The 15,241-nt window shown below is 32.1% G+C and overlaps 2 protein-coding genes across 3 annotated transcripts; one reads left to right on the forward strand and one right to left on the reverse strand.

Annotated features, from left to right (window-relative positions):
• Positions 1-1,484: 1,484 nt before the first annotated feature.
• LOC117910096 (RING-H2 finger protein ATL70-like) lies at positions 1,485-2,734 on the forward strand. The gene has a single exon (XM_034824149.1). The coding sequence runs from the start codon at positions 1,678-1,680 to the stop codon at positions 2,185-2,187; it is 510 nt and encodes a 169-aa protein (XP_034680040.1). The 5' UTR covers positions 1,485-1,677; the 3' UTR covers positions 2,188-2,734.
• A 6,045-nt stretch (positions 2,735-8,779) lies between these two features.
• LOC117910097 (receptor-like protein 9DC1) lies at positions 8,780-10,696 on the reverse strand. Of its 2 annotated transcripts, XM_034824151.1 has the most exons (2): positions 10,361-10,437; positions 8,780-10,274 (listed from the first exon to the last, which is right to left on the reverse strand). In XM_034824151.1, the coding sequence occupies exons 1-2, from the start codon at positions 10,409-10,411 to the stop codon at positions 8,901-8,903; spliced, it is 1,425 nt and encodes a 474-aa protein (XP_034680042.1). In that variant the 5' UTR covers positions 10,412-10,437; the 3' UTR covers positions 8,780-8,900. The 2 variants fall into 2 exon arrangements, with proteins under 2 accessions (XP_034680042.1, XP_034680041.1); XM_034824150.1 differs by having other exon boundaries at positions 8,780-10,696.
• Positions 10,697-15,241: the final 4,545 nt, after the last annotated feature.

Below are 15,241 nucleotides of genomic sequence, written 5' to 3' on the forward strand. Positions count from 1 at the left end.
CAAGTTAGAAGAACTTTCAAAGAATCAAATACAAATATATATTTTTTAAAATTCTTTTAAAAATCACTATGGGATTGAAATATTTCAGTTTTAGTTTTAGAAAAGCACTTTTAAAATTAATTAAAATTTTATATATTTTTAAAATATTTAATATTTATATAAAAAGGAAAAATAAAGGATAACCTATTAAAAGGATAGCATTCCATCTATATTTTAAAATAACCCTCAACTTTTAATAGTCTTAAAATGATCCAATCCAAACAAAAATACCCCCTTGCACTACCCCTCTACCTATTTCAACTCTAATTATCTTGGTGTACACCCTTCCTTATCCTACAGTTCCATTTGTTATCCTGCAAGAAAGAAATTATAAAAGACGTTTTTGTTCATTGTAAAAGAACAAAAAGCCAACATAACACAAGAAAAAAACACAAAGTTTCATTATTTTCTTCTTCGATTTCAATTTTTTGAACTTACATATGAACTTTCATGCATGAATTGAGAAAAAACCCTAAGTGCCTTATTTCAATTCCCTTTATTTTTTAAAATCAACCCCAATTTTTCATATATTGTGTGTTAATTCGGTTTATAAAAATGACAGGAAAAAAAAAAAAAAATTGATGAAGAATATGAAGTAGCTGGACAGGTAGTGTATGAATATTTTTGTCTGAGTCATTTTTTAGGTTATTAAAAGTGAGAGGTTACTATTACAATATTGAAGAAATTTTATTCATTTTAATCTATTATCCCAAAAATAAATTAAATAAATTTGAAAAAATATATAAAAATAAATTATTAATTATAAATTTTAAAATTATTTTTTCTCTTCTCTCTCTTTCATCTTTTTTTTTCCCAATATTACTCCTCAAATTGGTTTTAAATAAAAACTATTTAAATAAATATCTTTAATTTAAAAAGAAAAACCTTAATATGTATACACGTGGCCTCCTTCTTTTATGCCATGACCTCTTTATAACTAACCTTAAATAAAATAAAAATAAAAAGCGCATTGTGTCAACTACACAATGAGTAAAGTTTCCATGGATCATGATAGATCCCATGTGAAATCTACCAGCGCCAACCACTCTATTTCCATGGTCCAGGACAAAACCACACATCTCACATCCACATATCTCTCTCTCTCTCTCTCTCTCTCTCTCTCTCTCTCTCTCTCTCTCTATATATATATATATATATATATATATACATATATTCAGCTACACCTTATGTTATAAAAAATATCATGTACCAGAGCACTAACTTATAATGTGGTGCGTTCAACGTGGGATGCACTGTAAGGGGGGTTGTGGTTCATTCTATATAATAATAAGATAGTCACAAGAGATTAGTTTAGAGAAACGAGTTACTGGTATCATACAATAGGCTTAAACCACAAGGATGGAGAGCCGTTGACCATTCAAAAACTTCCACATACTAACGCCATATTCTAAGCTTGAAACAAATTCTATAATATATGTTGTGCCTTCACATGGAGGACTACCTCAAAACCCTATCCTTTCGTTGATTTAAACCTCACCCCAAGTCTGCTTCTATCTCATGTTACCGTTGACTTTTAAATCTCTATCACCGGCCCCCAAATAACAACTGCCTCTTCCCCATAGCTATGGCTGATCTTCAAACCCCTTCAATCACCCTCTGCTCAGATTTTCCGGGGCCATGAATGGGACAGCGGACTCCGGTGGCTTTCTGGGGTCCAACAACATTGGTGGCTTGGGATATGGGATCGGAGTATCTGTGGGGATACTCTTACTCATCACAACCATCACCTTGGCCTCGTACTTCTGCACCCGCCCCCAGCAGGTGCCTGCTGCCGCATATGGTGGTGGTGGTGGTCTACGTGAACAACAGCCTGTGGTGGAAGAGTTTGTGGTGGATGTGGGGCTTGATGAAGCCACCATCTTGAGCTACCCCAAGATGGTGTACTCTGAGGCTAAGCTGCAGCACAAGGACTCAACAGCGGCCTGCTGCTCCATTTGCTTGGCGGATTACAAAGGCAGTGACATGCTCAGGCTGTTGCCTGACTGTGGACACCTCTTCCACCTCAAGTGTGTGGATCCATGGCTGAGGCTGCACCCAACCTGCCCCGTTTGCAGAACATCTCCCATGCCAACTCCCCTGTCTACTCCACTGGCTGAGGTGGTGCCCCTGGCAACCAGGAGAGATTGATTCATGAAGAAACAGAGAAATTATCGAACATGGGGTGTTTTTCTTTTTCCTTTTGCTGATCATCTGTACAACGTAGAATATTTCTCATCATGTTATTCTATAGAGAAATTTCTTGGGATTCTTTGAATACATGTACTTTCGGATCAAAATCTGGTGTCATGCAGTCATCAAATTGCAGGAAATTGAAAAAACCACAAATTCTTGAAGCAGGGGCATTGGTTTGATACAAGATTGGATTGATTTAGAACAAGATGAATCAGAACCGGGGGACTGACGCATGTTTCAATATTTACCGAAAATACAATAGACAAAGGTACAGGGATTCAGCTATAGAAGCCTCAAATAATAGGGCATGATAGATTCAAGGAAATAATTCTCTGAATTGTTGGAAATCTTTCTCCTTTAAGGAAGGGAGTTTTAGACGAAACTTTTCCTCCTTGTGATAGTTTCGAAAAGCAATGATTTTTAATTATGCTTTTTCCCCATTATTTTGTATTTTCCTCACTAGTAATTTCGAAAAGTTATAAACGGATGTTATTAATTGGAAGGGCTTGCTTCATTGTTTCCTATAGGCTTTATATGCAATTTTTTGTGAGTGAAAAAGAGCCACTTTGAGATTGATGAGATATTTCGTGGGGTCATTGGTCTATTAGCCTATGAACTCATGGGGCTTGTGTTCTTCATTGGGTGTTCCAATGTGCTCAGTCTGGGATATCACGATGTGATGTCCATCCACGATTCAACATAACATGTGTAACCCCTTGAACAATTTGAAAACTCTCTTCTACTTTATTATCAGTTTAACTACTCATTCCGTGACCACGGAATTGACTCACCAAATTGGACACCTAGAAAAAATTAAAAACTTTTAGAAGATACGTCAACATGGCTGCTTCAATAAAATATCATCAAAATAAATGAGAATACTAAACTTTACACCATAACTCATTATGTATAAAACTTTTATTATAACAATTTTCTTAACCAAATAATAAAGTACATATTCTAAAACGTGTATGATACATGCCTTGAAAAAAATGGGTTTTAGGAAGATACGAGAAATGGGCCACCTAATAGTTTTTGGGATAATAGATTAAAAGGGATAAAATTCCCTCAATATTGCAAAACTAACCTCCCACTTATTTAAGTCTTAAAAATGACCCAACTCGAACAAAAATACCCTCTCAGCTATCTCTTCAGCCCATTTTCCCTCCAACTCCAATTTTCCCCTGTGTCGTGTCTCTTCCTTATCCTACAAGCCCATTTGTTCCATTTGTTAACCTACAAGAAAGAAATCATGAAGGACTTTTCCGTTTATTGCAAGAGAACAAAAAGGCAACACAACACAAGGAAAAAACAAAAAGTAAGTTTCACTGTTTCTTTATTTGATTTCAGTTTTTCGAACTTTACATATGAACCTTCATTCATGAAATGAGAAGAAACCCTAAGTGTCTTATTTTGGTTCTTTTTTTAAAAAAAAAAATCAAACCCTATTTTTCATCTTTTTTATATTGTGTGTTGATTCAATTTATGAAAATGGCGGAAGAAGAAAATTCGTTGATGAAAAATACGAAATGGAAGAAGTATAAAATTTTGGGGAAAAAGGGAAGTGAAACAAAATAAGGTTTTGAAACCTCATCATCGTCATCAGAAAAATGAGAAGAAATCAATTAATTCAGTAAGCATTAATTTTCTACTTGAAATTTTGGTTTTTAATTTTATCCCTTTTAATCGATTATCCTTTTTTATGAATTTATTTTTCATGAATTGATAATCTAATTGAATAAAACTTTTATGGAATTGAAGTTGAAAATTTTCTCAGTGAGGTTATAGTCTAAGGTTTAAAGCAATATTTGAATGATTAAAAAAAACTAAGCTTAACTACTATCAAGTTCACCATCAAAAGGTTTTGAAATTTTGTGTAATAAAGTTATTTGTTATGAATTTATAACATATTTGAATATAATTTTTATGAAATTATTTTATCCAAATATTTAGCTAAACTCAATTGTTATCAAGTTCATTGTCGACAGGTTCCAATTTCAAAATGATTTGGTTTTGTTTCAAATTTCAATAAACAATAGAATAATGTTTGCATTTTTTTTAGTTGCAACTTAGTAAAATATAATAGCTTCAATTGCATTAGTAAAATAATATCTTTAGAATATTAGCATTTGACATGACATCCTTAAATAATATGAAAATAAAGTCTATGTAAAGAAGTAATACGAAATGATGGATTTAACATAGTTGGATAAGTTTGGTAATATAATTTTACTCAATTTATATTGATATTTTTACAATTTGTTGTTATCTTGTAGATTGACATTCCTCCTCATCTCTTATCTTTTATATCTAAAATACCTAAAGAGGAGTACTTTCCTATAAAAATCGCATGTTTGTCTCACTTGATAACCATTGAAAATATTAAGAAGAAATTGATTGAACCACAATTGGAGATGTTTAGAAAATCATGTTTTGGTCATTCTTACTCCTTCCCAAACTTAGATTTTCAGCTCAAATTATTCATCAATTGTTGTTACGTCAATGTAAAACCAAAAAAGACAATGAAATATGGATTTTATTAGAGTCAAAGGGTTAAGATTTAGTAAACAAGATTTTGCATTGATTACAGTCTTGAGTTTTGGTCCTATTTCAAAATATGATAAAAAATCATTACAAATAAGAGACACATACTTTAAAAGAGAAAACAAGGTGTGTAATGATGAGTTGGAGAAAATTTTTCTTTCTTTAGGAGAGGTGAAAAAAAAAAAAAAAAAGAATCTGAAGATGAAGAGGTGATAAAGTTGACACTTTTGCATTTTTTTAGAGCATGTTTTATTTGGGAAAGAATGGAAAATTTTAATAGATATGGAATGGGTTGCTTTGGTTGATAATTTGGAGGCTTTTAACATCAGTTTTTTCTTTCTTTGGAACCCTAATGGATTTTTTACCTTAACATGAAAGTTAATTAGAAATTATTGTAAGGAGAGGCAGCAACAACCCAAAAATTGTACAATTATTTGTAGGGTATAATTTGAAGGATGTAGGACTCCTAAAGATTCCAATTCTAGAAAAAAAAAAAAAGGTTGAAAAGAAAAATGAAATAGAGAAGAGATTGAAATAGGGGATAATTCAAATGCAAAGTTAGGCATGGATTTTGATCATTTTGATGGCCAAGTTCTTATTGTTACTTACTTGCATAACAGAGTTCGTAAATTTCAAATCCCATTGTTACTAAGAACTAGGTAGTTATATTGATTCACAATCTACTTTTAAAAAGAATATAATACTCTTATCATTATTTAATCATTCTTGGAAATGATAATTGATGATTGGAAGCATGAATTACTAAAAATAATGATCAAGATTTTTTTCTTCCTCTAAATTAACAAGATAATAATAAATAAAAAAAAGTAAAATGAAAAATATTTCCAGATAGCTAATAAGGAGGATGTAAATTTTATAAGTAGATGGACACACCTCACTAATCAATCTTAAATCCCTCATGCCTTAAGATGTGTTGATTGGTCTTAGCATGGGCCTAGCTTCCTCTGTTGGTCTTTAGTTTGTATCAATCAAGCCCATATTTTTTAGTGACCCAAATCTAGCTAGCCAAGTTTAACCCAACTTGGGCCCTCATTAGTTTGAGTCCTAGCATGGACTAGAATACCTTCTGCTTATACCCAAATCTAGATAGCCAAGTTTAGCCCATAGTTTTTAGTGGCTCAGATTTTTTAATAGCCCACATTCAACTAATGTATCTTAACCTATCTTCTGCTTAACTAGAATACCTTCCTGAATATACCAAATAATAATTTTATTTAGAAAAATTATACTGACAAAGATTGAAGTATCTAACAATTATATTTTAGTCCCTTAAAACTTCAGTGACATCCCTTGTAAAAGTTTTTGCTTAATGGCCATTAATAATCCCTTCACAAAAAATATAAAATATCAAAATGCCCCTAATTCTTTAAACACAAAAGATTTATGTTTTTGCTTCATTTGATAAATACGTGAAATAATCCATTTTTTTTTTTTCTTTAGCACAAATCATGATCAAAACGTGACTTGAACTAATTCACTTTTTTTCTTTCTTTTGTAGTTGATTTTTTTTTAAAAATTTCTTTTTTCACTATTTATCTTTTTTGTTTTGAAGTTTTAATTTGCAATGCAGAAAGAAACTTACTCCTAAAACCCCATCTTTTCAAGAGTTTGAGCCCCCTCTCTCCCTCGATCTTGATTTGATGAAGCCATTGGATCAATCTCTAACCATAATTACATAACCTTAGTCCTCCATTTCTCTTCAAGTTCCTTCTCAATAACCATTTGTAGAACCAAATTTAAATTCTCTTCAATGATACGAGTCAATTTGAAGTCACCTTCTAATTGAGGTGTCAATTGAGTAAAAAATCTTTCCTTCATCAACAACAAGACTATCAAGGATTTTCATTTTTTTTTCCCCTTTTTTCTTTTTATTTAGGATTTAATTTGAAAAATTAGGTTTTTGTCTAGGAAGTTGATAAAGATTTTTTTTTAAAAAAAAAAAAAAGAAAAAGAAAAAAGAATTTCAGATTTAAAAAGTCTTAAAAGTTTAGACATTTTTTCCCATTTAGCACACAAAAAATATTAAGAAAAACTAAAAGAAAAAGGAAAAAAATGATAGTGAACAGTAAAATTTAGTGATTTTAATTAATAAAAATTGAGGTTAACAAAATTTAATCTGTTGAATAAAAAATATTCAAATTAGGAAGTAATTTTTATTTAATATCTTGACTTTTTAGTATTTAAAAATTATTTAGTTATTCTAATTGATGATAGTATGAAGTTAATTATGATTAATATATTTATTAAAAATTAATTAAAATTAATTATGTATAAAAAATTAATTAGGATTAACGACATTTTAGGAATGTTTAATTTAAATTAATTAAGTTTTTTATTTAAAAATTTTAGTTAGATTAATTAGATAATGAGGTCTAATGAACTAAGAGTACGTTTTGACAGTGATTTTATGAAACGTTTAGAACATTTCTAACATTTGAAAGATAAAAAATTTCAAGTGTTAAAAAAGTTAAAAACACTTTTTAAAATCATTATCAAATGCACTTTAAGAATGAGAAAACAAGTTTAGAGGGTTTTTTTTTTTTTTTTGTCATTTTCTTTCATTTTTAACAATACATTATTAAAGTTTTCATATGCTATAAATACTACATGAAATTGAAAAAGAATGACATATAATCTAGTAAAAAGTGTTCATTATGACTTTTAATGGAAGGTCATTTATATGATATAAATGGACTCTTGGTTCCTCCTTCCCTCCACTCATTGTAAGCATGGATGAATATTTCCCTAAATATCGGCAAAATGATATTAAGTGGAGAAATGGGTGAAATTTCGGGAAAAATCACCAATATGGCAATCAATATTTCACCGCTGCAAGCAGCGTGAAAGCATTACACTACAGTGAAGCTTAAAATTGCCTTTTAATTTACCACTGGAGCAATCATCCTCTTTGTTTATTATATTACACCAAACATATTATTTTCAAAATCATCGTATAAACAAAATTTTAAAAGAATATTTTAGAAAACAAATTAATTATAATTAAATAAAAAATTTTCATTTAATTGATTACCAAAAATATAAAAATTATCATGACAATTTTCTTCAGTGTTTTTAATATCATTAATAGATTAATTAAATATTAAAAAATTATACATATATCACAATTTATTTTATATTATTTAATACAATTGAATTAAATGAATCATAATTTTAGTATTAAATATATTTTTAAATTAGACATATTATAGTCAAATATCATAATATTATTATTAAATAATATTTGATATAATTTAATAATAAATATCCACTTATAAAATTCATTTTTTTATCAACAAATACGATATTATTATCAAATATGATAAATCATATTATACATGTATCAAATTCTTCAACAAAATAACTTTAAAATTTCTATTATACTTCTAATTATATTTTTATAATATTTGTCTTACATTTCCATGAATTTTGATCAATTTTTAGTGTATCGATATATTTTTTTTCCAAAATATCTACTGATATATCTCCAATATATCCATAAAATCGAAGTATTAATATATCCATGATCATCGATATTTTCATCTTTGATCATAAGTTAGTAAGATTTCCCATAATTTGTATGAACATTAAGTGAGAAAGAGTAAAGAGATAGAAGATATAAGATGTTAGTACCGATAAAAAGTGATATGGTGCTACTTAAATGACACAATATTGTGAACTATCTAGGTAAGATGATCTTTATGGTAATGACATAAGGCGAGTTTTATAGATTTATTTTAGTTCATTAAACTAGAATTATGAGATTCTATTTACTTGATTTTCTAACAAAGCTTTCATGAAGTGGTTTGGAAATTAAATTCTTTGTTAAATAAAAACTTTTTATTTATATAATATTTTAGAGAAGCCCCTTGATATTGGATCACGGTAAGAATAATGTTACTTTGAAAATCTAATTCCTATGATTGTCAAAAAATTTCACCATGACATTTTCTAAATATAAAATTATGCATTCACTTAAATTACATTTAACACACGGAATGAAGGCCCATCCAATAATGGACCCCTTTTTAATGTTTCTTTCATCAGAGGGCTGCATTGATGTTGATAAGACTCTTGATGAGTAACTACATCCCTCTGCATCACTGCTACATTCTCCGCCGCCGAATTCTGTGAGCTCTTCTTCCACAACTTGGTCTTCCTTGGTCTTGGTTATGGAGAATCCTTGAAAGAATTCCATCAACATGTTTGTAGTAGAATTTCCTCCATCTCTTGCACAACAATAGAGGCCAATACACAAATCCCAACCCTGTCACAAATCCAAGTTCAGGAGCTATGTATTTCCACTCAATCTCCTCAGACGTCGGTGGTGTAGCATCTTCGCAACTTGCATTTAGGGGGGAACCGGATAATCCTCTGTTACCCACGAAGGAATTTTCTGAAAACGATGGAAATTGACCACCTTTTGGGATGCTTCCCACCAATTGATTGAATGAGAGGTTCAGCACTGAAAGGAAATTTAGGCTCGCAAGCTGTGTAGGGATCTCGCCACTCAGCTTGTTCGTTGAGAGGTCTAATGACTCAAGCTGTCGGAGCTGTCCTAGTGATGATGGGATTTGCCCTGTGAAACCATTACCAGATAAGTCAAGAGTCGCTAGACTCGCAAGACCACCCCAGTGAGAGGAAGGAATCTGACCTGCTAAATAATTATGAGAAAGGTTTATTTGGGTGAGATTCTTGGACAAACTAAAAGATAGGATTGGACCAGAGAAGTTATTATGAGAGAAGTCCAAGTAAACCAGTTGAGTAAGGTTTGTCATCGCCCTTGGGATTGGACCACTGAAATTGCACCGCGCAAGCTCTATTCCAGTCAACCTCTTGAGTTTGCCTATAGAGTTGGGTACTTCCCCTGAAAATTTTGTATCACTGAGCACCAAGGTTTCTAGAGATCCATTCAGAGGGAATTCTGGCAAAGAACCCTCAAGTAACTTGTTGTTTGACAAATCAAGAATTTGGAGGGTCGGTAACTGAAAGATCTTTTCTGGAAATGTTCCATATAATCCACAAGAACTGAGCTGCAAGTGAATCAAATTTGAGAAATTTCCAAAGAGATGTGGAACTGGAGCAGAAAAATTGTTATTATCCAGATGAATCCTCGAGAGGGATTGAAGCTTCTCCAGAGAAGAATCAATAGGACCAGAAAGATAACAGTTGGACAATCTCAGCACTTGCAGTTTAGACACTGAAGATGATAATGCCTGGCACCAATCCTTCCCCTTGGCTGATATGTTTACACCATTAAGATGGAGTTCTCTGAGCTCATTGAGGTTCTGAACCAGCGTTGTCAGATTTGGGTTCTCAAGTTTCAATGTAGGAGCTCCAGGGATGTAATAAGGGTTAGAGAGATCAATTGTAACCAACCTTGTCAACAGTGAAATCTCGATCGGAATCTGCCCAGAAAAGCCGGAATTCGACAAATTCAGGTAAGTCAAGTTAACAAGCTTGTGGAATCCTGATGGAATCTGAGAGGAGTAGAAGGTGTTGTTAGCCAAATTCAAGCTCTGGAGATGTTGTAGACTGAAAATGCTACTGGAGCTACCGAATCCACCAGAAATTGATTGGCTACTGAGATCAAGAGCGACAACATGACCAGTGGCATCCCAGGTTACACCTCTCCAAGAACAGCAATATGTGCTCGGATTCCAGGAAACTAGATTACTTGATGCAGCAACATTGAATTTGAGGGTGTTCTTCAGTTGCAGCAACAAAGACATCTGATCCTCCCGGCATATGAGACATTCGCCGGACACGAAAGCAACATGGATACCGAAAAAGATTGAATATAAAGGCAAGAAATAAAGCCATGAAAACAGTTGAATTCTCAATGGAAGCAGCAGGGAGATACTGCTACAACAAATCATGTTCAATATGAGTTAGAAGAGGAAAAAAAAAGGGGGTTCTAGTTATACATAAACAACACAGCATTCTAAATATATATAGTACAGATTTTTCCTGTTTATCTTATTCATACGAACCAATTCGGTGATTTCATTACTTAATGATATTTGTTTCCTCCTATCTACTCCATTTCAAGTCACATGACAATTTATCATTTTACAGTACGATTTTCTCAGAATTTTCCGTAGGAACCGACCATGAATTGACACAACATTTACAGGACCACGGAAAAGGTGGCCTTTGTGAGTGTTTTAGCTAAGTTGGCAATTCCGGACAAAATTCCTAAGTGTCCTTTAACTCGGCTTTCCTATTCCTATTCGGATTACTTGACTTTGAAGACTAAGATTTTGCTAAGAGGCCGAGGTATGTAGCTGAGTGTGTGGTGATAGGATGTGAATCAACCCGGTTTTTAATCTTTAAATGTGTTAGAAAGTTGGGAAAAATTGTTTTTGGTGCAAGGCTTTCATTCCTCTGTTTCTGGATCTATCCAGGTGTAGGGGTGGATCTATCCAACTAATGTCTTTTTGATCAAATCTCAGCCATTAGATTAAGGGTTTCTTTTTACACTCTAAAAACCAATCTTCTCTCATTTTCTGGTGAGAGAGACTGCTGAAAACGTGGGGAGAGCAGCCACACTCCAAGTGTTCTTCATTTTCTCATTTTTGCTTTCCTAAGTTGGTGTTTTTTTATTGTAAAGAAAATCCACTTCTCTTAATGTTTTCAAAACTAGTTTTCAATGGATTTTCTTGAGCAATAAATGGGTTGATTCATTCCTTAATTCACATCTAAATCTCTCATTCTATTTGGGTTGTGCAAAAACCCATTTTCTTCTTGTGTGGATTCAAGAAGAGGCCGAGATTGAGCTTGGTGCGGACTCCAAGTATGCTCCAAAAGGAGAAGCTGAAAATGAAGGAACTAGTCAAGTATTCCGGGAAGGATTGGTTGGCTTGAGCTAGGTAAAACCTTGTACTCAGTTTTTATTCTTCATAGTGGAGTTTTCAATCGGTGATAGGCCCGTGGTTTTTGATCTCTTCGGAGGTTTTCCACGTTAAAAATCTGATGTTTATTGTCTCTTTCTCTCACTCTATATTTTGGTTTATTTTTGAGGAGTGTTGAAGCATTTGCATGTGTTTTGCATTTATAAATTGTTGGGAGAGTGTTGATGCATACATTATTGCTTGTGGATGTTGTGGATGTTTTGCTTTGTTGAAAAGTTATTAGAAGAAAAAATTCTTGACATAAAGATAGTCTAAGGTTAGGTCATCTTTGTTGGGAGAATTTTAAAATTGTTCTACAACACCTATTCACCCCCCTCTAGGTGTAGTTCATTATTGAGATTCACATTTTCAGCCTTCATTGCCAAGACTTTTCTCTATTCCAAACAATAAGCCTAACTTTTTTGTTTCCATCTATTAATTTTAATCGTAATAACTATAACTGTTATTATGATAAATATAGTTATAATTACGTAGAAACTTCACAATGATTTATAAAGTTGCTTCATTACATCTCTTTGTGATGAAAAGTATTCACACTGAAACTGAAGTCTTGGTGCACCTCGACTTTGATACTTCTCTAGGAAGCGTCCTGGAATTTAGTTGTAATTGGTTGTGACGGTGACAGGAGTGGTTGTGGAAAAGAGAAAATATAGTACTCTTGCTCAAGTCTTAAAGAAGACTTAGCTTATTGACTTGAGCAAGAAGACCTCAAAGTCTTCTAATAAACCCTATCAATTCATATATATTCTATCTCTCATTAATTGTTTAAACAAACCCAACAATAAATGTCGAGTGCTAAAATTAAAAAAATTAAAAAGAAAAAACAAACTGATTAGAGGTCATCCACATAAACATTTCATCTATCATTTTAGCTTTTAATACCATTTATTTTTTCTTCCTCGCTTGGGCATCATTATAGTCCTCTCTGAATAAACCCTATCAATCTATTGCTGTTAAAATTATTCTACAAAATTTTTTATAACATTTTATATAGTAAATTTACCATTGCAAAGTATCAGTGGTTAATGTATTCACACCCAAACTGAAGCTATGGTTGGTCCAACTTGACTTTGACAAATGTAGTGATAATGTAAGTTGCAAGTGGGAGTGCTTCGTGAGGGAGGGGCTGGTACGTAGTTGGAAGATCAATGAGGTTCAGTTTGGCTTCAAGTCTTCCTAATCAAGTCCTTGTGAAAGAGAAAGAAAACAAGGAAAGCAGAACAGAACGCCTACCGACATGGAATTCATTACTTTGAATGAGACCCAGAAATGTCCTCTTACAAGCTGTCCTTTCAATTCTACTTGGTTCCAATTCTTCTGTATTCTGTCTACACTGAATTTTTTTTTTTTTTTTTTATCTGATCATTATTCTTACATAAAGTGCTCCTTGGCACCATCTTTTACAATCTTGGAATACTTAATTTATAATTTAAGTTGGGTTTGAAAAGAAGTATCACTCTGAATTCATTTTGGATCAGACATGTATTGGCAACACTAGTCTAATCAGATCTTGATTATGTATTTCTACAAAATTTATAATTTATAATTAATCATAATATGTTGATCTTGTTAAAAAAGTTAATTTCACTTTTTTTTCTAATTGAAGGAATGTTTCCAATACAACTTTCTAGATTATTTTAACTATATTCTTGTATTAAATTTTCTTTTTGATCACATCCCGGAAGATGTTTCCTTAAAATAAATTAAAAGAAAAATATTCTTTACATTTTATTCCAAGAGTAAATATTTCATTCGGAGTCATAAAATATATCGATTCTACTCATTCTAGTATTTGAGTTGGACAACTTTTGACCATTTGAAGGTGTGTTTGGAATGCTATTTCATAGAAGAACTATTTATGGCTAAATTCTTGGATTAGAATTTCATTTGTAACTAGATGGTGTTTCTCCAAAACGGTTGAAAGGGATTTTTCTTTTCAAAATGTTGTTTTCCAAGAAGTGGATTAAAGATACCAATTTCATCCAATTTTATGGTGGTATGGTGAAGAATAGCATTTCAAGCCGTGATTGTGAGTGGCCAAAAGTTGACATTACATTCTTTAAGATTCATGCTTAAGTGACGGACAATTCTCTTTGGGACCCTCCATCATTTTGTGTTACTCATACATAATATTTTTCTATTCATCACTCTTGTGTGGGCTCCTCTTTTTTTTTTTCCTTTTTGTGAAAAACAATTTTAACTTAAATTTGTTTACCCTTATTAAGTTATTCTTCTTTTATGATTGTTCAATCTTAGCTTACAAAGAGCTTATGTCCAGTACCGTTTAAGGAACTATTATAGTCATAATTTTCATAAACACACTTTCTTAAGATCACCCAATAAGACACTTTATCTTAATCTCATGAGATATGATGGTACTTTTATTGAGAATACCTATTGTTATAAGTTTCTATCAATAGCGACTCAATCCATAAGGGAATATATGATAACTTTAAGATCTCACTTGTAAGTTAAAACCACTACTAATTTTAGTATAAGCTCAATATTCACTCAAAGTTGAAAAACAACACAATGAAACGACTTGGTGAAGTCATGACTACTTGAGAGTCCTATGTCATGACTCATTGTAGGTCTTATCCAATATGTAACCATACACACTAATATAGGAAACCCATCCTGATGGCCAAAACCAATTATCCCGTCAATTAGGAGGTAGTGCACTACAGTTTCTAATGGGTTGCCTAGGCACACGAACTAGTTGTGAACAAGTCATCCTCTTACAAGGGACTCATGACTTAGATCTTCTGTCTAACTCCTATCCAATTCATGTACAATGAAAGAGATGTAAGTCAAAATGTTCATAAAGTATAATGCATGAAATAAGGATAGATATAAGTAAAACAGGAACTTTATTAATAAATAATAAATGTTAAATTTTGTTATATCATGTCATGTTTTTAAAAGCTTTATCTTAACATCTTATGAGTTGATAAGTTAGTTTACAACTGGTTTTAAGACTTAGGCAATCCATCAAAAGTCATAGTAAACTACCTCTTAAGTGGTGGAATAACTTATTTTGGTCATCAAAATAGGTTTACCACGATGAGTGTACTAGTGTGTATGGTTATAGATTGAACAAGACCTTTGGAGACTCACGACTAATGATTGTCAGGTTGTCAAAACTTCTCCAAACTGCTAAATATTAATTGCATGGGTTCTCAACCTTTAAAGAATATTATGCTAATGTTGAGGTCATCAATTACTTTGACCTATGGGTAAAATCTTAAAGTAATCATATATTCCCAGAGGATTGGGTGACCAATGGTTTTGGCAAGTAACAATAGATATTATGATCAATAGAGACATTATAATAATCCCTTTGAATGATCCCAAGGATTTCACGATCATGTAGTATATGGCTATAACAATTCCTTCAATGAAATGTGACCATATATCCTTTGTGGATTAGAGTATGTAGCTACTACATTTTTGGATTACAAACATTAGTTTATAGGGAACTTACATATAATGGATAGTAAGTCAAGGACCCAAGTTTGCTATCTCCATCTAAT

Source organism: Vitis riparia, unplaced genomic scaffold (genome assembly GCF_004353265.1).
Source record: "Vitis riparia cultivar Riparia Gloire de Montpellier isolate 1030 unplaced genomic scaffold, EGFV_Vit.rip_1.0 scaffold593_pilon_pilon, whole genome shotgun sequence".
NCBI classification, from domain to species: Eukaryota; Viridiplantae; Streptophyta; class Magnoliopsida; order Vitales; family Vitaceae; genus Vitis; species Vitis riparia.